The sequence below is a fragment of the Leptonotus elevatus genome, chromosome 16 (genome assembly GCF_054856555.1).
Source record: "Leptonotus elevatus isolate MCC_2025b chromosome 16, RoL_Lele_1.0, whole genome shotgun sequence".
NCBI classification, from domain to species: domain Eukaryota; kingdom Metazoa; phylum Chordata; class Actinopteri; order Syngnathiformes; family Syngnathidae; genus Leptonotus; species Leptonotus elevatus.
Genome location: NC_141254.1, coordinates 11156509 through 11181645, shown reverse-complemented (window position 1 = coordinate 11181645; position 25137 = coordinate 11156509). Strand labels below are relative to the sequence as shown.

At 41.7% G+C, this 25137-nt stretch overlaps 1 protein-coding gene across 8 annotated transcripts in view; it reads right to left on the bottom strand.

Annotated features, from left to right (window-relative positions):
* The window catches only part of rapgef6 (Rap guanine nucleotide exchange factor (GEF) 6), a 64591-nt gene that overhangs the window by 18753 nt on the left and 20701 nt on the right, over positions 1–25137 (bottom strand). For 7 of the 8 annotated variants that reach the window (XM_086098488.1, XM_086098493.1, XM_086098491.1 and 4 more), the window contains 7 exons: positions 23035–23175; positions 21114–21131; positions 3810–3941; positions 2708–2888; positions 1647–1783; positions 1401–1559; positions 836–988 (listed from right to left, as the gene is read on the bottom strand). In XM_086098488.1, the coding sequence (XP_085954614.1) occupies positions 836–988; positions 1401–1559; positions 1647–1783; positions 2708–2888; positions 3810–3941; positions 21114–21131; positions 23035–23175 (921 nt within the window). Of the gene's footprint in view, positions 1–835; positions 989–1400; positions 1560–1646; positions 1784–2707; positions 2889–3809; positions 3942–13869; positions 14606–21113; positions 21132–23034; positions 23176–25137 lie in introns of those variants that run through there. The other variant, XM_086098496.1, reaches the window with a different exon arrangement.

Genomic DNA, 25137 nt, shown 5'->3' with positions numbered 1-25137 from the left:
GGTGTCGGCATCCAAGGTCGCAAAATCAGTGGTTGAACTTGAACTTTGAACTCAAATGGCAGCTTCCACATATTCTCATTTTGCGCTAATGCTACAAAACAGAGATAACGTGAATGAGTTGACCTTAGCTAAATTGTGTTGGCCACTCAAAAATCAAAAGCACGCTTGATTGAAGACTGAACATTGATCCTGAAAGGTTTGAAGACAATCCGGTAAAAATCGGAGCCTGGCATAGCGCACAAAATAACTAACTGTGTCCTTTGATGGTAGCTAAGCTATTTCGGATGCAATGAAACCCCCTAAACTTTGTGGATTAGCACTCAAAAATCAATAAAACACTTGCTTGGAGACTGAACAGCCATCCCTACATGTTTGAAGACAATCCAATAAAATTATGGCCTGGCATAGCTTGCAAAATGGTAAATGGACTACTTTTAATCTCGCACTTAATCTACATAACTAGTCAATTCCTTTGATGGTAGCTACTAGCTAAATTAGTTCAGATCCTATGAAACTCCCCAAGTTTAGCGGAATAGCACTCCAAAATCACCCCAAAAATTTGCTTGGAGACTGAACAGCCATCCAGAAATATTTGAGGGCAATCTACTAATCTTCTGGGTTGGCTCAACAAGCGCAAGAAGGCCAAGGACACCCCCGTAAATTAAGCAGGATATTGCTTCAATCAAAAAAACAAACAAAAAAATCAATAGTACACTTGTTGGTGATGGAACAATTCACATTGGGTCTGATTACATTCAAAACCATTCTTGCTCAAATAAGACACAAAAACTCTAGTTCGGATCATTCTAATTATCATTATTATTATTATTTTCACCTTGATGACAATGTGCCCCTTGCGGGTGCCGCTCCGGTCCAGCTCGCGGTGCTCCTTCACCATGACGATCTCGCCCTCCTCCTCCACCTTGTGCGTGTTCTTCTCCACGTGGTTGAGGATGCGCCAGTAGTCCTCCTGGGCGATGCACACCAACTGCGGGCGAGAGCGCGGGCGGGTGAACCGGCGGCTGGTGCGTGGCGCATAGTGACCCATGTGGCATCGGAATAAAAGCAGTCAGACGACTTTCTAGTGCGCCCGCCGCATGAAAAAAAAGCCAGCTTCCCTTTCTACAAATAGCAACTTTGCTGACTTGCTCAAGGTCTGACGACAGGAAGTGATGCGTACTGCACAGAAAGTGGGCGACCACTTGATGTGTATGTGACTTGAAATGACCATCGAGTGCCTTTTAAGGAGACCTATTATGCCTTTTATTTAATTTAAACATGCTTTAGTGAGGCTAGCAGCTAACTAACCCATGATGTGCTGCATTATGTAAAGAAAAAAAGAAAAGAAAATGTAACTTCAAATCATTTTAAATTAATAGTAACAGCATCCTCGCTCTTACCTGACAGTCGTCCCCTTTGGTGCGCACCTCGCCGTTCATGTACTGTTTTTGCAACGACGGCGAAATGCCGAAGCTGTTGCCCATGCAAAGCGTCTCCGCCCGGCCCTCGGGGCGGCCGATATCCACCGCCCCGTTCAGGATGACGTACCACAGGTCCAGCTTCGGTGTGAAAACACGGATGACATCATCATCCATGTATGGTGGTGAGTCGCCATTTGGGTTTTGTGCGTTAAGTGTGGTTCTGACCTCCTGCTTGTCGTGCAGAATGACGGTGCCCGCCTGCTCGACCACCTCGAACACCATCACGCCGCACAGCTCCCGACGCACCGACATGGTCATGTTGGCGAAGGCTGGCAGCTGGTGCATAAACTCCAGCAGTTGCTCTGCGGACAGAACATGAAATATGCTACATTAGAGTTGCCTAGAACATTAAATACCGCTATGGAAATATGGCACATTAAAGTTGTATGGAACATTAAATATGATGGCAACATTTAACTCTTTTACTGCCAAACGTTATCCAAAAAGACAACCCCGACAGTGCCAGCCCATTTACAGCATTCACTCATCTTTTAAGGCAAACAGAATATTGTGTGCTATGACTACATAAACATGGTGGATACCATATGAAAGATTCCAATCTCATATTAGAAAAAAAAAAAGTATGAATCTACCTTATTCCATTCACCATTTGAAAATAGGTAATTTGAGAGGCACCAAGCTATAGTGAGAAAAAATAAGGAGAAAAACTTTTTATGGAAAAAACTGACTTTGACACTAAGATTTTTTGTGTAGTGACGCTCTGTGAATTAGATTTAATGTGACAAACGCTTTGATAATTCACGTCATCCTTGAAAACGTATTTCCTAAGATCTGCCATGCTTTCATGTCATTTGATCCACGGGAGCCCATTGAAAAGAGATGCAATGCTACCATCTGCTGGTCAAAGTTAGTGGGCGTTTTTTTTTTTTACACTCTTTCATGAAACCAGAGCTTCTCAAGACGTTGCGCTGCCCATTGGAAAAATAACAACACAGTTGACGTCATTTAACGTTATTGGTGGTAGTCGTTTTGATTTCCGTTAACGTTAATTAACGTTCTTGGCATGAAAAGATTTCCTGATATAAATAGAACATTAAATATGACGCAAATGTGATGCATTAAATTTGTATAGAATGGAAAATGAATGAATGTACGTATGGTACATTTTAGCTGATTAGAATAGAGTTGTCTAGCACATTAAATACCGAGTAAATATGCTACATTAGAGTTGTATAGAATACTAAACATGATATGTATTCACTGACCGATGTCGTCATCGTTGCGGTCGGCAGGGTCCTTCTCCAGACATTCGCGCACCAGGTCTCGGCCCCGAAGTGCGTCCGAGGCTCTGTCCAGGTCCTCGTCCTCCTCTTCCTCCTCCTCACTGTCCACGGGAGCCTCGGGAAGACCGGAAAGGTCCACATCGCCTAGTTCACTCTCCGTGGCCTGGATAGGGACAATTTCCAGTTTGAACGCTTGAGAAACTCTCAACGTCACTTTTCTGCCATTTCGCATCAATAATTCAGTTTAATTGGAATTGAATTCTGCCTAGCAACAAGTGAGTGTCCTACCAGATGGCACTGTGGTGAGGAATGTATATATTTTTTTCTGTTTCTACCATATCCCTCCGTCCTTTTTCTGCAACGTTGATGCAGTGGAGCCAGCAAACGAAAGGCAAAGAAACGTCTATGAAAGCCTCCCTGGCGGAGGTAATAACCACTATTACTCGGCCATTAACACCGTTTACGCCCCTCAATGGGGCCTCCACATTGATTGTGGAATCTCATTAGCTCGGAAGTTATCAGCCAGCTAAAATGCCTACAAGATGAAAAACATTTATCGGATTATATTTTGAGAACAAAGGTGCGCTGAAAGGATTTGAATGATTCAATATATGTATTATTGATTTGGAATAGCTGTGACAATATCAACAAGAACAACAAGAAGCTGAAGGGCGCGAAGCTTCGAGAGAAGTGTACTCTGCTCGGGAAAGGTCAGGGTTATTTCCTGCGTCAGACCTTTGCGCCGCCACATGAAGTAGCGAGCGACAAGCCGCCAACGCCGCAGCACCAGTGATAATTAGCTTGATGAGGAAGGAAGCGGGCCCCACCGTTGATCAATAAAAATAATTAAATTAAACATTAGAGTTGTATAGAACATTAATAAATACAATGCATTGTACATTATAGTTGTCTGGAACATAAAATATGGTAGGTATGCTTGAGTTGTAAAAATCATTTAATATGATGTAAATGTGGTATCAATACATTTTCCAGAAATATGATTGTACATTAGAATTGTATAGAACATCAAATATGAAGCACATGTGGTACATTTCTGTTCATATCGCTCCCCGGACTATCTCACCTGGTAGATGTCCGACAAGCTGCTGCTGCCGGAGTCGCTGGCAATGCTGCAGCCGGACTGGCTGGCGGGCACGTGCATCACCTGCTGGTGGGCGTGGTCCGTCAAGTGCATCTTATTGAGGTCGGCAGGAAGCTGCGCAGACGTACAGAAAGGAAAGGAAGCAGGCGGTATGAGACGACGATCAGGTGGGTTTTTTTTTGTTTTAAATGCAAAATAAACAAAACGCACAAACCACAACGTGCACACACATTTTCTAGCACCAAGCTAACACGTTCAACTGTAAACAATCAGACCTTGTACATTGCATTCTACTCTTTGCGATCCCTCCTCTTCCCTCATTTCTGCAGCAGAAGCTTCTGCACTGAATCACGATGAGAGACGTTCCTAATGTTGTGTCCCTCGTGGGGGCACTAAATAAGGTGGCCAAAATATTCCACGTTGTCCACATTCATACGCTGCTGCTTAAAGGGCCGGGTGCACATACTGTATACACACACATTCACAACTGTAGAATTAGGTATTCATTTTATTATTATTATTATTTTTTTTTTATGTTTATGAACAAAAGCCTTCACCTCTCAATTCTTCGCTTAATTCAGTGGTGGACAAAGTATGGCCTGCAGGCCGCAAAGGAAACGCGAGGGAAAATCAACAACAACGAAAAGTCAAATAGACAAACTTTTAAAATTAAACAATTGGTTAATTCATAGTTATTAAAGAAGACACAACATAATAATACATTATTTTATTTAAATAATTTGAAATAAAAGGTTAAAATATTACACCAAAATGAAATTTTACGCATGTATTCAACACATAATTGGTTCATTATTAACAATTACATCAATAATAAACAATATGATGTAAAAAAAATGCAAAAATAATTGTAAAATTTACAATTTTACATTTGTTTTATTCAATTACAACTAAATAAATTGCAAACAATACCATTTAAGAATTTTATTATGAAATTGAATGACCTTCCATTCCCTATTTTCATCTATCTATCTCCAAACAGCCTGGCCCATCCATCTGTCCATTTTTTAAAAATCAAATCAGTTGGCCCAGCCCTGGCTTGGCTTCAGGAACCACTCCATCAACTAAAGTCTTACCAATTTGGGTTGTGGCAGCGTCAAATTGAGCGACGCCGTCCTCCGGCGACACCGTGCCAGCCCGCACCAAGCGTCCTCCATCGAAACCCAAACGCCCGCGACATCCAACAACAAGCGGAGGTGGAACAGGGTGGAGAAGCCACCGTGCCCACATGAAATATTAAAGACATGGTAGAGGGGGGGCGGGGGTGTTCCTTTAGTACACCATATAATTATTGAGCAGAACCTCCGACCCCATGGAGGACACGGGAGCGCTGACATTAAATGTCATATTTAAGGATAATAAAGGCATTCATTTCAGAAAGTCCAATTTGCATCTTTCTAATTCATAATATGAATGATGTCATATTTTGCCATCATTGTTGGACAATGCAAGCCTATAACATTAGCAATTTCCAACCCATCTTGGAATCTACATAAACTAACATTCCTTTATGTTTTTTATTTTTATACAATTGAATAGATTAAATACATGTATATATTTTTACTAATAATTAAAATCAAAATAAAATAAGAACATAAACAGATTTTTTTCCCCATTCAAGATCTCAACCAGTAATTTTATGTAAGTAAAAAAAAAAAAACTGCCATTGTTTAGGTTGTGGATGTTTTTGAAAATGGAAGCATGGGTGCCTTCCGACTCTATTTTACACCCTTTACCTAATCCCGCCTTAATCCCCACGCACTAACGCACTTTCTCGCTCCCTGTGTGGGGGCGGGGCTCTCCCATTCGCCTCATGCATTAAAGCATGAGAGTCGCTAGATGAAATATAAATGTGTCAGCTTCCCTCAGCTGTACAATTACATTAAGACAACAGGGAGGACGGGCGGACAGACGTGCCACCGTCAAATCCAGAAAACACAATTTTACGCTCGTGTTTGTATGTTTGTTGCAGGTAGAGCTTGCACTCGCAACCAAAATCCACATTTGCTACTCGTTTACCATTTAAGCAGTGACTCCCACTCCCAACTCGAATGAGTTATTAATTGTCCACGTGCAGCCACGTCAACAAATGGATAGATTTAATCGTAATTAATCGCATAACTTCAATAGTTAACTCATGATTAATTGCAAATTTTATATCCGTTCTAAATGTACAATAAAATATTTTTTTCTAAGTTTTCATAGTCTTGTTAACATAAATATGGGGAAAAAATTATAAACTAATAGTAATATGGCTACATCTTTTAGTCATTGATACAGTAATTTCATAATAAATCATAAAATTTAGTTAAAATTTTGGAGAAAAAAAAGTGTAGTGTACTGTAAAAAAACGAATGTCATATTAATTTGTGTTGGTCATATTTCTGCCACTAGATGGCGTAATTGCATTTACAAGACGTTGGTAACAGCTCCGAGCATTTTTATTTTCATATTAAGAGCCATTTAATCTTTAACGTAACATTTTTAAAATTGTAAAATACAACTTGACCCCAGTCTCCACAAATATATGCATTATTATTACATTTATTACTGCTAAATTTTGACGTGGACGTGTCTGCTGCGTTGCGACTGGAATTCCCCCAGTACAGGCTTTTCAAGTAAAAGGCGGTCATTAATCGCGCGATAAAAAAAAATTGTGGCGTTAAAGGAACTTTAAATTAACGCACTTATTTTGACACCCCTAAAAATAACTTACTTTAACTTCCGGGATCCCTCACCGAACACTGGCCAACAGCAGAACCCAGGATTTTTTTTGCTTTTGGTAAAGTTTTAAATCCATCCGTGCTCTGTTGTACCAGCTAGCTACAATATTAGTTAGCACTAAGCTAACCTGGGAGGGTTAAATTTGCATGTACTAGATTACAACTATTATAACATCTCCTGATGTTAGCGTTTGATTCAGTCAAGTACGTAAGAGGTTTAAGGGATTTGTTACAGCTCTTCCCATCGAGTATTCTAGTGTCGCTCCAAAAGTCTTCATTCACTCTCACGTTAGCGTTTCATTCAGTCAAGAGTTGTAAGCAGTTTAAGGGATTTGTTACAGGTTTTAGTATTCCCAAGTGTTCCAGCAGTAGGTGCCAACACAGCTGAGTCCATACAGGCACATGGTGACAGACGGCCGGGTCAGTGGCTGGCCACCTGCCATGACCACACTTGGCCCGTAGGTGTCAGCACACAGCCAACCAACATCATTAAACAGTCTGAAATGAATGGACTCTGGCGTTTAGGCATGAACCCCACGGCTCTGCAAACACTCAAAGCAAACCCCCATCTTGAATCAAAATTGCGTCAACTTGACAATTTCTCCATCCTCGCAACGCTTCACCGCCTCGTCTGTCTCCGGCGGTCAGTCATTTGACTTCCTCGCCAGCTTTCTTTCAGCCAGTCCATCCTCCCTTTTCCTGGCATTTTCATCCCCCCCCAAGAACTTGAATTATAGATGAACTACTGCTGCCGCCACCGACGTGCACATGGTACGGCACATAGTAATCCGCAAAAGAGGAAGTGGATTGACGACGAGCTGCGAAAAATTAAGATAAAAACATCCCAAAGAATCCATTTTCCGACCGCAGTCCAGACCTAAATCGTATATTTCTGTGTGAAATAGAGAAGTCATTAAAAGGTAGCAAACTAGGTGAACTTTTAAACATCAATGTATGCAAAGTATCAGTTGGACTGCTGTGAGCCACTACTGGATGGATCCAATTCGTTTTTGTATGATCCATATTATGAGGCATTAACCGGGGTCTGGATCCAGCTGGAAAATCTGTTTTTATTATATTATTATTATTTTTATTTTATCAGATGGAAAATTTTAGTATCAGATCGAACTGTGTTCGGGATTATTATTTCACAGCCGCTCAATTATTTTAGCAATGCTGAGATCAAATTTATCTTGGCAAGCCACCAAGGACGATATTAAAAAGCATATGAACAGGCAGCCCACGCATACGTTATTAGAGTTTCATGTTTTATGGCCAGTCGTCAAACTTCACTGGTGTGCTACGCACACAACAAATGTCTGCAATTTAGTGTCGTCCATCTCAAACCATAATGACAGACTTACCGTGACTCTTTAAATCACGGGGAATATTCCTCGACCGCTCAATTATTTGAGCAATACACGCTCAGAAATATCTTGGAAAGCAACCAAAGGCAATAGTAAAGCTTCTGAAAGGCAACCTTCTCAAAAGTTATTACAGCTTAATGCTGTCCAACTTTGCCGGCATGCTCCGGCGACAAGCCACAACGGAAACTCAAGATTTCCACAGTTTGGCGTCGGCAATTTGTCAAGTATGCACCTGATTCAAGTTTGGTTGAATGTGACAAAAGGACCCCGGAAATTGCCAAAATGTTTCCAAAATGGAGCCTTTCAACCAATACGGCAGACTTCCTGTGTCTTTTCAGGCATGGCTTCTCAAAACATTTTTTGTGGGTCTACTCATGATAGACACGCCTACCAAATGTCATGTTGCTACGAAAACAGAATTGGGCGAAGCGGTCTATCATAGCAGGACACAAATCTCAAGGGCCCATGTCTGAAGTTTAAAAGGAAGTCAGCCATTTTGGTTTGAAGCAGCCATTATGGGGAGAATTCCATTCCCCAATTGATCCCTTATCGAACTGAGGTATCAGACAGACAAATGGGACACACTAATTTGCTCTTCTTTTTGCCATTGCCATATTTGGCGGGCGGAGCATGGCATCAAGGTTTGCTGATTTCATTTAAAGGAGACATCAGGAAAAAAGGGCCCTTTTCTTGTTGCTTTAATTTACATGTGTTCCGGCATGCCTGGCGAAGAAGGTAATCAGCACGGCTCAGTGAGACCTCGGGGAGTCAAGGGCTGCTCTTTGTCAGACGAAACGAGGGAATTCCTTCCATTTGGCAATCCCAACCGACTGTTTTGTGTGTGGCAGCAGATGGCAGCGGTTACCAGTACACCCTCCCCAAAATGTCTCTTCTGACGGGAATAGTCGCAGCCTATATTCCGCTTGGTGGTGAGGAGCTACAAACAGTGAGCGAAAAAAAAAAGCCTGCTCAGAGCACAAAAGCATTTTTAGATGTGATGTGTCAGGAGTGGCAAAGCACTGCAGAACAAGCCATTTTAAACACTCAGTCGGGCTTGTGTGGTTTAGGTTTAAAAAAAAGAAGAAAAAAAAAGAAGATTTTTTGTGTGTCTTTTTTGCCTTTACAAAATTCACCACCTTTTTTCTCATGAGTACGAAATGTGGCGACAAGCTGAATGGGAATCAGGCTTGAATTTATCATGAGAATGCTGTGGCTTATAAAGATGATACTTTGTTTCATGCTAAACGGACCGGTTTAAGGAAGCCAGCATGCGGATAAACACAAATTGCAAATGGGCGGGTAAATCCCCAGAGGAGCCATGGATCATATCATAATAAATACCTGTGGAAAGGGTGGGACACCAAAGTCACTGTCCAACTGGCACAGAATTTTTGGGGGCTTTTTTAGGGGGGTACGTACGCCTTTTTGGGCCCCTGAGGAAGGTGGGCCTGATGCCTAATAACCCGCTATGAACAGATGCTTCCTGCTCCATGCAGAGAGGCTGGCATCGATACCGCAAAGGGCCCAGGGGCCAGTCGAGGGGCTGTTTTTGTTCAAAATGGTTCCCAAAACTCCGCCCCTGTCTGCGTAGACAATAAATCACTAGCATGCCTCGGCAGATCAGGAAATTGACTTTTGTGGATGGAGCAAATTTTGGTGTTGATCGTACGTTTTTTTTTGACAAGGCAAAGGGAAGTCAAATTAACGAGCTGATAACACCACATGTTATCGAAAATGCTCCCAGAAGAAAGTGCTTTGTTGTTATTATTGAACTATTTTTGATTCAAATGTTGAGGGTTCTATGCCAACCTAGCTTGACCCATTCAATGATTAACAGGTGTGTCCTGAGACCTTTGTCAAGACCACAAGTGCGTTGCCAGGTTCGAAGTCACTTGGACAAGTTTGTCTACAAAGTCTTAGGAGGAGAAATTGCGATCCAGGGGAACAGAGAGCTCGAGTCTAACCTAGATTGACTCATTAATTGAATCATCTTTGTCAACAAGTGCATGGCCAGGTTCAAAGTCATTCGGGCATACGCACATTTCACAAGAGGGAGGACAAATTAAGATTTAGGAGGAATTTAATCCAACCTAGACTGATCTATACATTTATGAAGAGATGTGTCCTTTGACCTTAGTCACGTTCAAAGGCACTTGGGCAAGCAAAAATGTGCCCGTAAAGTCGCGATAAAAGCAAGAATTCAAATTGGGGCAGCTATGGGTTCTAGTCCAATCTGGATTGATCAATGTTTTGGTTAAAAGAGGTATTGTCATCCCAGAAGTGCATCACAAGTTTGTCCACAATGTCTTGATAAACAGACAAATTAAGGGGGAAGTAAGGGTTCTAGTTCAACCTATGATTGATCCGTCCAAACATAATCGACCTGTCCCATCTCATATTCATTAACGGCCTTGAAAACGATCCACTCAAGACCCTCTCTTGCTTTCTGGTTGCGCAGGCAGCAGTGTGGAATCAATAGCAAAGAGATAATGGGACCATATGAAATTGAGGTGGTGGGGGTGGGCCGCGAGGCGGTGGGTGTCATCATCAAGTGTCAAGGTCAGTGGGGACAGTTTTGAGTGGGTTAAGGTCATGTCTACTGAAGTCATAGGAGGGCATGATTTATGAGTACTGCAAGTCTGCTTCCATTATCACCACGCCGTTTGATTTTAGTGTCCATCGAGGACCTTTTATTGTTTTCTTGCATCAGGGCCAAATGGGGAGTCATCAGGTGGACAAAAAAGCTTGTTCATTGAATCAAAAAGTTTTTTTTCTGCTCAAATATAAGGCCTAAAAGGCATTTTTAACTGTGGATTGAATATGTGTCATTTTAGAGGCTAATTAGGGCTCACTATGAAGTTTTTTAAGGGTGCACTGAAACCATGTAGCTGTGCAAGGCACCAACGTAATCTACCAAAGTTCAGTGCAACACTGTGGCCCAGGACAAGACGGATGTCTTTTTGGTTTGTTTTGGCCTTGGCGGAGGTCTGTTTGTGGTGTAAAAGAATAGAATGCAAGATTAATCCGTTCTGTTAAGCTTTACAGTCGTAATTGGTGACTTGTAGAAGGCGACCTGGACACTGCCTGGTGTAACATGACCCGCATTGATCGTCTTTGCCGCGACTTCCTGCGCATCTGAGCTTCCAGACGTCCCCGCGGCAGGTCTTAAAAGCCCACAAACGCCCCCTCACTTGGGGCGGGGGTATGGGGCAGCGTTGGCGAGGGGGCAGCCCTCTAATAATGGTCTTAACTGACACCCCCAAGCCCTGCCGCTGACCCCCTCAAGCTTATATTTCATGTCTCAAAGGCCACATTAGCTGGCGTCACGTCAGCCTATCAATCAGGATGCCGGCCTGCCCGAGGCCGACTCGAGGCCATGACATCATCTGGCAAAGATCGCCCTCTTGTGGCATCCCCTCCCCCCTAAAAAAAAGAAATATGATGCAATTTTCAGTCTGCTCTGTTTGATTATATTTCCCTGTATTCCTACTTTGAGATTCCAGTCACTACGCCCCCATGTGGCAGTCCGTCCATCACACCCACGCGCCTGCCCTGGCACCGAATCCATCAACCTGTCTAAGTCTGGCTCATTAGCAGCCAGCGAAGCCTCTTCGCTATATTCATTGCGGCTCCGACACAACAACCATCCAACGCTGATCGTCGAGCAGCACCCCCCCAAAGCTAGTTTACCTTTACGACAGGAAATTTTGGTATACATGTCCATCATCCAAAAAAGTGTCAAAGTGCCATGCTTGAAAAGAAGTCCACCATTTCGGAGTATGACCAAACGTCACCATGAAAGATTCAAAGTACTGTGACTTGGTTCCAAGGATTTATTATCAACTAGAATCCTATGCAGTACATGTGAGATATACAAAGTGTTGGAAAATAGCTGATAATTGTTGCAGTCGTGTAAAGATGCTCGGTAAGACATGAAGCACCTGAGAAGTGAAGGTAACACCCGAAGAGGTGAAACAATTGTTTATGGAGGTGAACTAATGTAGCATTCCCAGAGTGTACACATCCTGTTTACGTCTGGACTGGCTTGCAATGTTTGTCTTTGCGCCCGTCATCTGATACTGTGGTTGCAGCCAATACTTCAATATGCATTATTTCATCTGACCTTAAGAAGCAGAGTGGTAGAAGTTCCACTCCAAGCAGCTAAATGGCAAACCCAGCCATTAAACATTTGATGGAGGACATGAGTCTGAAGGCATCTCAGCACTTGTCATGTGGGGAGGTTATTTAAAAAATGGCTGACAGGGCCTGACTCCATCGTGGAGTGGACTTGAGTTTCATGGTTTTTGGTGAATAACCAAACTTTGCCAACATGCTAAAAAAATATATATAATTTTGTCGCTTTAAAGCACAATGGTAAACTTCTTGTAAGTTTTTAGCAGAGTTCTTGAGATGTTTTTGTAGGTCGACTTATGCCAGGAAATCTTAATTAACCTTTTGCGACGGTGGCACAGACCAATTAAATACTGACTTCAAACGGGGCGAGCTGGCGGAAATCTACAGTATAGTTGTCGACAGCGTAGCTCTTCGTCCAGTTTAGTTTGACATTCTAAAACTACGGAGTAGGCTTCGAAGTGAAGTGATTTAAAACTCTAAAAAAATAATAATAATAAAAAAAGGAGAATTTGATCTTTTTCTTCTTTTGCAGCGACTTACTGAGACAAACTAACCTTGCGTGTAGCAGAAGACCTGATTGCTAATGTTAGCGCTGGTGTCCGTGCTCGCTGCAACATGTTTACATTAAAGCAGTGGTGTCAAGCATAAGGTCCGCGGGCCGGATCAGGCCCGCCGAGGGGTTTAATCCGGCCCGCGAGATGATCTTGTAAGGTAATTTTTTTTTTAATGTCGGACCAATTAATCTGACAGCTAACATCAAAACATACATTTGCAATTCCACACGCAATCCTCAGATGAACAATTCAACTTGTACACAGTATTGACCTGGATGTCATTATTTTACACACAACCTTAAGATACGGTTTCTTGAAAAAATAAAAACATAGACCAACATAAAACAAACGTGCTGAATGCGACATACATTCAGATACTAGTAACACAAACACATAACATGGATTAACATCCTATAACTTCATTAACTGCGCCACACAATGCATTCTGGGAACAATATATATCCAAAACAGGTAGCTATAACACGCCCGGAACTCATATGGGCCAAGTGTTAGCGCGTCCATTTGCATTTGTCTTCTTTTTTGGAACAATATATTTATTTATTTAGGGCTGGCCTGCACATCTGTGTATAACTGCCAATTCTTTTTAAGTTGTATATCATGATTTTACCTGTCTGGCCCACTTGGTAATATATTTTCCTCCAGGTGGCCCCTGAGCTAATATGAGTTTGACACCCCTGCATTAAGGTGACAGGATACATTTAGAACTGATATTGAACAGATTTAATAGTCGAAAAATCTGGAATATTTTATTTGCGGCAGTTAGCAACTGAGACCTTCTGTGAAAAGCGAAATTTCCTGAAAAACTGATCCTCCAAAAATGTTTATAATTGCCTATAGACGCCACAAAATGGTGGCAAAGCATTACAATTGTCTAAATAAAACTCCATAACACACTTCAACATAGCTACTTAGCATCGAGATGCCACAAGATAGCGGAAAAGCACTACTTTTGTCGAAATGAAACTTCTCAACTCACTTCAGTAAAGCTCCTTCACATCATGATGTCATCACAAGAATATGCCAAAGTAAAAAAAAAGAAGAAAAGATTACTGCTTTTGCCATGAGCATAAAAAGAGCAAATAGGGTGAGTCAAATAAGGGAGGGCAGGTTTAAAAATAGAATAGGTTATTTTGCAAATGCAGAATCGCAAATGCGTATTTCAATGTCTCACACACACACACACACACACACGGTCAGAGTCAATGGGCATTACGACATGGCTTACTTTGGAGGACCACGGCTGCAAGCAGTTGGCATAGCAACGGACCAGGAAAGCCATCTCTCCAACTGAGGGGAGGAGGAGGGAAGTTCCCCCTCGTTCGACCAAAGATGGTGAAAGAAAAAAAAAAAAGCAGGGACGAAGAAAAAATTAAAATAAAAAAACTCCAGATGGGATGGTATGCCCACAGAAATCCTCCCAAAATGATTTCAACTGGAAATTAAGGACAAGTAATCCTAGTTTAGAAGAGAGTTTTTCCCCAATGTGATGTCCAAGTTGAGTTGCCGGTTTTCCTTTTGGAATTTTCCCAGGAGAAAACCCCCCACGGTCAAGTCAATTGGATCAGAGTGTCCCTTCCTCGCCGTCAAACTCGCGCCGCAACTCTGCCAGCCAGCCGGCAAGTCTCCATGACCGGCTGCCGATCCCCCAACGTTAGGTACCACCCCTGCAACGCGGGGCTACGCCAAGTCCCCAGCCCCTTTCATGCCGGCATTCCGACGCTTTTTGGGGGGGTGGCGGAGGGGCTTTGAGACGCAAGCCGAGCCGAGGGTTAGGATGCTGTGCTGCCGTGTGCCGGGGTCGCTAATGAGCTAGCGGTGGAGGGAGGAGAGGGAATCCAGCTGAAAAAGAATGACATCACCTGTATAGCCAGCGAGCGAGGGATGGAGAGAGAGAGCGGGAGAGAGATAGGTAGGGAGGGAGGGGGGAACTGCATTAGATGGATTGGCTGGCCAGGAAAAGAAAAGGGAGCATCTTTATTGATCGGAAACATAAAGCTATCGAGTCTACTGGGGCAACAACAAAAAAAGCCACTCCTCCTTTTGTGCATAAATTACAAAGAAGAAGAAAAGGAGGGGGCGGTTATCCCACCCACCAACAGCCCCCTTTCCTGCCTTTTTGCTTGCACAAAAAAATGGGATGATGATGAAATGGGCTTCCCCCTTATATAAACACTTCTTGCTAAAAACATGTTGTTTTTGCTTTTAGCATTAGCTCAGGCATTTTGCAGCAAGCGGCTAATGTTAGCGTCAACCAGTGAGGTCATTTTATGAGAAGAAATGTGCTCGGTCACAACACGGACCGTGACGACAAAATGAGTTAATATTATTTTTAGCATTAGTCCAAACGTGTGGTAAGCACCATTGGCTAACCTTAGCATGAAGCTAAAAGCTAAGTTTGTGAGACATAGTCGCACACGCACAATGAAGAGAGTCACGTCACATCACTATGTTGTTAGCCTTATTTTTCAGCATTAACATTAGTTCAGACATGTAGCAGGGAAGGTCGGCGGCTAACATTAGCTTCAACTATTCAGTAACAAATTTTAGCATTGGCATAAGTCCAAACGTGAGAAGAAATGTGCTCATTAGTAATACAAGCATGTCAGTATTGTTGTTAGCCATGTTTTTAGCATTAGCGAAAATTATGCATCGAGTGCCAGCAGTTAACACTAAGTGTCAAGCGTTCTTGTTTGTTTGGAGACCTTTTGGCTGAAACAATAGTTCTGATCTGGTCTAGTCATGAATATCACCACAATAATGATTAAAAACCTCATCGAATTAAGAAACTGTGGGAATTCATCCCACAAGAAAAAATGTGCTGTGTGGAAGATGCAAAAAAAGTCCGGCATATTCTACAAAGATACCGTTTGCACACAACTCATACTCCAGCATCTGTGCATCTCAATTTGCACTCCCTCCGCCCCTCCCCAGCGCCAGGGTATGACATCATCTTTTTAGCAGGTGGCCAATGGGAGGCGAGCACATGGAGGCCTGCCTTCGGAGGAGCCAGTGTACACACAAGAGAGGCAGAGCAGACGGAGGATGGAAATAGATGGAGGAGGGAAAAAAGATGAAGAGACAGAGATGTGTGTATGTGTGTGTGTGTGTGTGTGCGGGGGGGGGTTTAAAAAATAGATCATACTTTTAAAAAAAGACTCCAAAAGGAGGGGAGAGGAGGAATTCTGATCCTAATGTGCCACTCAAAAAAGGCAAACATTTACATGAGCCAAACCGATTATAACGCATCGACTGGATTAAGGAAGGGGCCGTGCTGTTTTAACCAAATAAATAACGTTCAATAAGCCGTGAGAGTTTGCAGAAGGTTGACAATTGAGGCCATTTTGAGAAGATGACAAGAAACGTGTCGAATTTGGACCCATCTTCAGTCTAGGCATACTTTCTTTAAAATAATAATTTGAACTACACTAAGTTAGCTAGCACTGTGTGCTCATATCTGGATTGGAGGCCCAAACTTGGAAAGGGCACGTCGCGGTTCTGCCGATGATCGATTTCATTGCCATGATGAACATTTCTTTATCCTTTTGTGATGCACTCGCCGCCTCATGCGACACACACACACACGCACGCACAGAGTTACAGGAAATGTTTCCTGTGCGCCGCGCATCCGGTTGCGAGGTGCAGTCGGCGCCCACAAAACACGTCGCCTTTTCTTCCTCTGTCCTATTTTTGTGTTCACAACACCAAATACTTGTGACACACTTTCACAAAAGTAATCTGGAGCCCAAAACGGTGCCGTCTAGATTAGGCCTTTTTTGTGTTACTTTTGAAGAAACGATGGGGGAGAAGGGGCTGATGGTACCGCCCTTCTAGATAGTATAAGAATATTGTAAGTGTCAGCAATCTTGGCACTTGTGATGAGAAGCAGCCATTTGTCTGTCATTCATGAGTGACCGGAATATTCTGTAAAATAAATCCTTCGAAGGACCTGTTCACCGATCTCCAGTCTGTATTCAGAAAATCAACATTCTCTCCACCCGAAAAATAACGAACACGCGGAAGAAATGATACAATTCTTCAACAGTGGAAACAAGAAAAATGCCATAAAGTATTCTACTTGTTCTATTTTATTGTAGGGCTGCTCCATTACAAAGAAAATATTAATCACAAATATTTTGGTAATAATTGAAATCACGATTAGGATGATGATCATTTATTTTTTGGTACAAAACAAGGAAATGTTTAAACGTAAAAAATTATTAAGATAAATAAAATTCTTTAAAACACTAATTATGCAAGTTCCTCTTGGATGAAACAACATTTATTAGTTATTTTAAAATTTTAAAAAGTGCAAATGTATAAATTTAATATGTTAATTTAAAATGTATAAATTTTTAATATTTATTAAATTCACAATTTCTATTATAATCCTTTTTTTGCCGATTATGCTGATTTTGTAATTGTGGCATGTAACAATTGAAATAATTGAATTTCGATTAACAGCACAGTCCTACTCTATTCTCTTAAGAGTTACAGTAGAGATTGTCTGCATCTTAAGTCTCGACTTCCTGCTTCTCAACCACAGGCATGACATGCCACAGTATGGGGGAATCTTTGGCCTTTAAAGTGAAAATATATTAAATTGGCAGCAATAAGTCATTCATTTTCCCCGCAAAACGCAATGGAGGGGATTTTGTGAAAGCATTTGTTACGTCAGAAAAAAAGCAGCACAGAAACACGCCATCGGATGTTGCGCGTTTGCAGCGTGTGATGTAGAGCAAGGCAGGAATTCCTGCCATTTAAAGCGAGCCCTTCCCTTCCTGCAGTCGGCAACAAAAACAACATAAAAAATGTATCCCTGGCTCCCGATCGCCATAAACCAGGTGGAGGTCCTTTTAAAACGGGACGATGAAGGATTAGCAAGCAGAGCAGAAAGGAGGAGGATGGAGGGAAGATGGAGCTCGAGTTCAGCAAGGTTGTCATCTCAGTGCGGCTGATGTCATCCCTAAAATTAGCATCAGCAACCCGCCGTACTTACTGTACAGGCAAAAGACACTCGGCCTAGCAATGCAACAACATACGTTTCTAATGTGCTCTGGAGGACTAGCAAAGGAACCAACATTTTGCGTGCTCTTCAACTATTGAGTCGGACGTTCGAAAGTCATCTTGTGTTGGAGTTAAGAAGCGTGGTATAGAAAAACAAAAAAAAAACAAAAAATAATAATAATAATATATATTTTTTAAAAGAAGCGTGGTATAGATTTTGTCCCAAAGATGAGTCTAGGATTTTTGACTGCACCCCAAAGCTGACTCAAGACGCTTTGACCTTCTCGCTTTCTTTAACTTCAACCAGATCCAGAGCCAGTCAGGATTCCCTTTTCCATCTCGGTCACCTTGGTTTGGTCTCACTGTCAGGCTTTCATTTTTACTCTTTTTTTTTTTTAACCCTCAATCGTTTTTCTTAATAGTTTTCTTGTCCTGCTTTTGCTTTTCCATCATTTCTGCGTTTGCGCTAAACCCTTCAGTTTGTCCTTCAAGGCGACCTACTGCTTTCTTGCTTCTTTACACAGACGAGCCAAAACGAGACAATGATAGGAGAAAGTCCGAAAACGAACAACATTGATGAGCAAAAGGTAGGAAAGATTAAATGAGGAAAATAACAAGCCAAAACGAGAAAGAGAGAGAAAAATGGAAGTCCAAAACGTAAAAAACAAAACGGATTGGCCAAAAGTTGAAATTGAAAAATAGCAAATGTTTCCTTGTCTTTGCAATTGCGCTCACCCCTGTTTTTATTACTAGCGCAAGGGTTTCCTTGAGAATTCTCTCTTATTACCCTGCTCTCCGATTCTCCCGCAGGTCCTGCTCCGAGCTCCTTCAGGGGCTCGTCTGACTAAGACCAAAGATGAGCGACGGAATGGACTGGTCCCAAGGCTTTTCAAAAAAGGTCCAGGATATTGCTTTTTTTATTTTTTTTATAAATAAGCCTCCAACCATCTGTAATAAAAACAGTAATGTGGTGGTAAACCGGGTACCGTCATGAAAACCTTCTTGCGGGTGACTTTAAAACCCTGAAGGTTAGCGGATGACGCAGAGGTTGTTGAGTCACACCGGACGCATCATAAACCTATTCTCAAGTATAATTGCGTGAATTCTAGGTAACCCGAATCTTAACCCAAGGATTAATTAGGATTAATTTGTTTGAATGTTAGATAACCACTTCTTCTTTTCTTTTTTTACCAATACCTGTAGTACTTCTGATAAACAGTATAAAATTTCATTCAACACAAAAAAAAATTGTTTCTTTCTGACACAGATGATGATTGGCTGATGAGTCAAACAGCCGCAGTATAGCGCCAACTACTGATGAGGAGGACTTGATGTCGGAATTTTGTTTGCCTTAGGTATCAGTGACTAGTATCAGCAGCCTCCTATTTTATTTGTTATTTATTTATTTGACTACCTTTCAGGCAGCACATTTGGGCAAATTAAATGCAGTGTGTGTCAGCAAATTATTTATTTATTTTTAATACACTTTCTAGGGGTCACGAATACGACTGAAGTTATGGGGTGTTGGGGACCCAATTTTTCAAGCCAAATGAGAAAATGACTGAAATGAAAAGATGACAAGCCAAAATTTAAAAATAATAACCGATCGCGCCTTTTGACAAAACTTCTCTCTGCCAACCTGGTCTCGCGTCGAGGTGCTGGTGATGTAGCAAACCCTTGAGAGGGGTTGAGGAAATTCAAACATTTTGCCTTGTGACACAGGAAGCGAGCAAAGCAGAGCAAAGCGCGACCGTGAGATGGTTCCAGTGTGGCTGAACACACACACACAAAAATAAAAAACAATGCACCCTGCCCCCCCCCACCACAAAGAAAAAGTGCATCCAATTCCGCATTGGCCGATTCAAAGCCCGTCATGTGCAGACTTCCTATCAGATTAACGATTCCGGGAATGAAGACCCCCTTTCAAGCTTGTTTCTCCCCCCGCAGGCAAGCGAGCTGATGGCTTCATCCATCTGGCTTTGGCTCGCTCGCTCTATTGAACGCCGTAACCCGGTAAGGTCCCCGGTGCCTTAATAAAGTCCGCGTCTGTGTGTTAAACTCAAGCGAGTGGAGCTAATGCGAGAGTTGGAAATGGCGGGTGGTCGTCACTCGCTGGAAATGAAGTGATAAACTTGCGGATTTGGAAACGACGGGCCCAAAAATGAGAAAATGGTGGGCCAAAGCCAGAAAATTATGGGCTACAGCTACAAAATGACATGCAAAAAAAAAAAAAAACACTGGTCAAAACAGCTGATTCAATATTCAACACAACAAAGCCCTGCGTTCATAATCAAACTCGTCATCACCAAAATTCTTAGCAAAGACGGATTATTTATTGATTTATCAAACTCATCAAGTCATGTGGCATTTCCATAAGACGCCAAGAAACAAGCACAACCCTGCGCGTGTTGTTGTGTTATGTTATGACAGTCATTAGTGAACATAACAGGAAGACCACCGGCACTCCCTGCCTACTGTGGGGTGGGGGTGGAGTGGAGGGGGTTGAGATCTGGTTTCTGGATCAATATTGATCGATCATAAGCACGGTCATGGTGGAAAATGAAAAATGATAACGGAGCGACAAGGATATACTTTAGAGACGACATTCCGTAAACACATTTAGAGAGAGAGAAAAAACTGGAAAAGAGTTCCCGCCTCCAGTTCTTAGATTCAAGCCTGGAAAAGATCAATTCAAGCCTGAAAGACAAAACATTGGCTAAAGCGATTCATAGATTGAAAAGGTGACATTCCCCGCTGCCATTCATGGCCTGAGCATCTCCATTGAGTGCAGGGCAGAAGCATTAAGGCCGACAGCACGCACAGCTAATGGATCACTGATGTTATTATGTCTCAATAACAACATCCTGTGTCTTTATCCTTCGCGGCGTCTACAATACATTCAGAATCTGTGTACTGTACAATTCATAAATATATTCAGTACATAGCCAACATTAGACTGTAAAGAATGGGCAACCATTTTACGATGAACACCCCCTACAAAATAAAAAAAGTCACAAATGGGGACAGCTTTAAAACCTTTTCCCAGCATGCATCTGTTCATTGTAACGACAGCGCCCGCTTGTCTGTGCCACCCACAGTGCTTTCCTAACAAACAGGTGTACACACACACACACACACACACACACACACACACACACACACACACACACACACACACACACACACACACACACACACACACACACACACACACACACACACACACACACACACACACACACACACACACACACACAATACAGTGGAACCTCTAAAGTTGCACAAAACAGGACGTTTCATGATGACCACATTTTGACCCAGAAATGGATTACTTCTATTTTCGTTATTTCCCATTGGGCGAAAAAAAAATAAGAAACCCAGGAAATTTGATGTTGACGTGCACTGTGCTCGCCTTGAAAAGTTCCACAGTACTTAAGAATGTCATGAATAAATTCAAGGTCCTACCTGGTTGTTGACGTAATCCTGCAGGGGGAAAAAAAAGAAACAAATTTTAGGTCACAAAGAGTCACACTTGATGTCATAATATTTTTATAAACCCACACGAGCCCGAGTTCAGACTCGAACCCAGAACCTCATAACCGTGAGGGAGACGTGCTAAACATTACGACCCAGTAATGCCCCGCTTCTTGATTAAAAAGTCTGATTCTGCAACCTGTCCACATTGACCCCGCAGTAGAGTGGGCGGGCTCATTTGCCAGAGACAGACCTCAAACCAGGCCAATTGTGATAACCTTGATATCACAGCGAGGTGGCATGGGCAGGAAAAAATATTAAAAAATTTTGAAAAAACCTCTGAGTAATTCTCAGCAATGTGTGAGCGTGCGTGTGTGTGTGGTGAGTGGCGATTACGCGAGCCACTAACTGACATGACACACAGATGCTATCAGTGGGAGGAAAACTTGTACAACAAGCCTCATGCAAAAAAAGCAATATAATTTTTTCCGTCTAAAGAATTGTTGCTTCCTTTGCAAAATATTGTTAAATAGAAAATAGATTGATGGAAATATTGTAATCGTGGGAATGCTGCACTTGCGCGAATAAAAATGCCGATCGTGATAATGCCGTCAAGTTACCCCAAAAAAACCTGGACCCACATGTTAGCAATAGCATTTAGCCTTGGTCCTTGTAACATTCGGTTTGTTTCCCATACATCACCCAGGGTTTTTCCTGTGTACAAAATTCAGAGGCGGCCACCTCCAGCATGAGTGACTGATAATGAATGAATGCTTTAATATGATAATAGTCATATTCTTATTGGAACTATTATTCTTATTATTGAAACATGGAATTATTATATGTTGCATGTAAAAAATTGAAAGCGAGTCAGTTGAATTTACAGAATACATGCACGTCATGGCGCATGGTCAGGATTAGGGATGTACGATACCACTTTTTTCACCGCAACTGGTACCAGATGTCGATACCAGTAGTAAATAAAATTCCCCACCTATACATGACAGATGATTTTAAAGAAAGGCCTATATATCCCAATATATTATTTTTCCTTAAAATTGCATGAAGTTAATGACAACCTGTATTCATGTAATTTCTAATTTCTTGTCCCTGGGCGGCTGATAATGGTATCGGTCACCGCCTTGAGTACTTAAAATAAGATGAAGGGCTGGGTTTAAAAAAATAATAATCGATATTCCTTTTCATAGCCCAATATCGATTCATAAAACCATGAATCGATACTTTTAAATATGGCTACCAAATGCAAATGTCCCTTTTGTTGTTCAGAGTACCGAGTGTTGTTGGATTTCAATTATTATTTAGTGTTTTGATCAGGTCGTGTTCAGTAAAACATACATGATTAATGTAACTGCATTGGATTCAATTTTAAATGTAAATATTCATATATTTGTTTCATTCTAATGCACCAAGTAAGAGTAAGAAGTTTCTATTTGCGGCATTGATACTTCTGAGAATGTCTTCCATATAAAAGTAAAATTGGTACTGCATGAAATCCTTAACTGAATCGAAAATAAATGTGAATCGTGAATTGAATCGAATCTAATAGATTTTGGAAATCTGAATTGATACCCAGCCCTAATAAGACACCGATACCTGGTATCAATAGTCACCCCATCATAGTCAGGATGATACCACCTCTGCCTCAAGGAAACCATCACCAATTATTTTTTTACCCCTCAATGTATCGTTTACATCTGAATCGCGATTATATCAAGTTCTTCCATGATAATAAACATTGGCAATAGCTCAAAATTAAAAAAAAAAGCGAATAAATATTTCTCAACAAAAATCTTCATTGTTTAATCAATATCAAATAGATATTTGTATCGATTACCGCTGTTTCAATCATAGTTTTGTCACCTTTAGCATTAGCATTTAGCCTGGCTCCTACCTTGTATCCGGCAGGTTCTTGGCCGTCCGTGATCAGCTCCCGCTCACCCTTGGGGTTGATCCTGCGGAAGCGCCGGCGGGAGCGTCGCTGCGAGCCGTCCCGGTGCAGGAAGCCGTCGTCGCCCTCGCCGCCGTTGTCCACCTGCAACACACAGCAGGCACCCTCCTCAGAACGCAGAACCGACGGATCCGACGTCACTTCAGAACGGCTTCGCTGGAGAACTTTGCATTTCTCGATGTCCGTGGCCGAATTACGAGGCGAGGGATCCGAGTTCTGTTTAGTGAACTTGACTTTTGCAGTCTTATAATCCACACTGTGGTCCTCATCCTTTGCCGGCGCGTCGGTGGGCTCCTGGTTGAAGATCCAGTTCTTCCAGAGTGCCGACAGCCGATTCCAGCGCAGCCCACTCATCCGGACCACAGGCAGTATAAATAAATAAATAAATCCAAAACTTTCAGGAAAAAATCCTTTCTTTACATCCGAGTTGCGTCCGCTCGACACGTTGCCGAGGCTGCGAGTGGCTCACATGCTTGAGGCCAGGGCCGCTTCCTCCAGGAAACGACGCAAACATCCTTCTCACGAGGCGTAGCAACAAGAAGAAGAAAAAGAAGAAGAAGAAAAAAAACAAAAAGAGCAGATTCCGCAGATACTGAAAAAACTTCCCAGCAGAGTTTTTGTGTTGGCTGTTGTCGCGGCAGGAATGTGTTTTCTTGCCCTGTTGCGTCACTCAATGGTGTTATTGTGTCACCACGCGGGAGGAATTTCAAATATGTGGTGCTTAAATGTTGTTTACGTTCTCTTTTCAGAAAGAAGTCGCTTATTTTGGGAATTGGTAGTAGCAATTTTTTTCTATATTTGTTTTTATATATCTATTTTGTAATAAGGTTATTTTTGTTTGTATTCTAGCTACTTATATTGCTAATATTGTATCATTGCTATATTTATTATTTACATCATTTTATTTTATTTTATTTATATAGTTGTTTTTTTTCATTATAATTTGGGTAAGTATAGAGCCCCTCAAGTGGTATGGAGTAAAAAAAAAAGGTGAAATACTAAAAACGTTTTCTGATGAGAAATGTTCTCATCCTAATGAGAAACTTGTTTTTTTTGTCCCCATGACACTTAAGGGGCTAATTGTAATTTAATACAATTGTTCTTTTTTAACGTTTCAAAATTATTACTATTATTTTATAAATCCTACTATAATAATATGATCATTGTTTATACTGTAGTTTTTAATCTTTTATCATAATTATACATTGTTATATATGTTATTATAATAATATTCTGTACATATTTTATTAGCTTTTACTATAGTATATTTATTAGTTTAGATATTTTATTTATTATGATTTTATCAAAAATTATTTTATTATCATTATAAATTTGAACTATAGATTTTGTTTTGCAATATTATTTTGGCCATTAATTGGTGTATGATTATTGTTGCTAACAAAGCTTTTAAATCCACAACCACAGCGGCAACCACATTATTCGAATGACGATCAACGATTTTTGTGGCGTACACACTGAAGGGATCCACCATAAAAGATATGCGCAATAATGGCTTTGCTCGGCTATAAAAGTAAAAAAAAAAAAAAAAAAGGGCTCCAGTGTGTCGCTTTAATGAGCCTCATGGGACACACTGTAGATAATACGCACGACACAAACACACACTCGCACACAAGACACACACTTGTGTTAAATGTGACCGGACGATAATCCTTCTCGCTCGCTGCCCAGGACAGAACGACGCGTCATGTGACCATCGGCACGGCTGCAATGTGACCACACATCCTGTTGCCTCATAGAATGCATGAGTGTATAGGTGTGTAAGTGTGTGTGCGTGTGTGTGTGTGAAACTCATGTCACAACTAAGCATGACACGCACGCACACGCACGAACGCGCGCACACACACACACACACACACACACACACACACACACACACACACACACACACACACACACACACACACACACACACACACACACACACACACACACACACACACACACACACACACACAAACGGACGCACTTGCCGGTGAATGTCACCCTACTTTACCGCTATAACTGGACTATTCACCATGTTGCTAA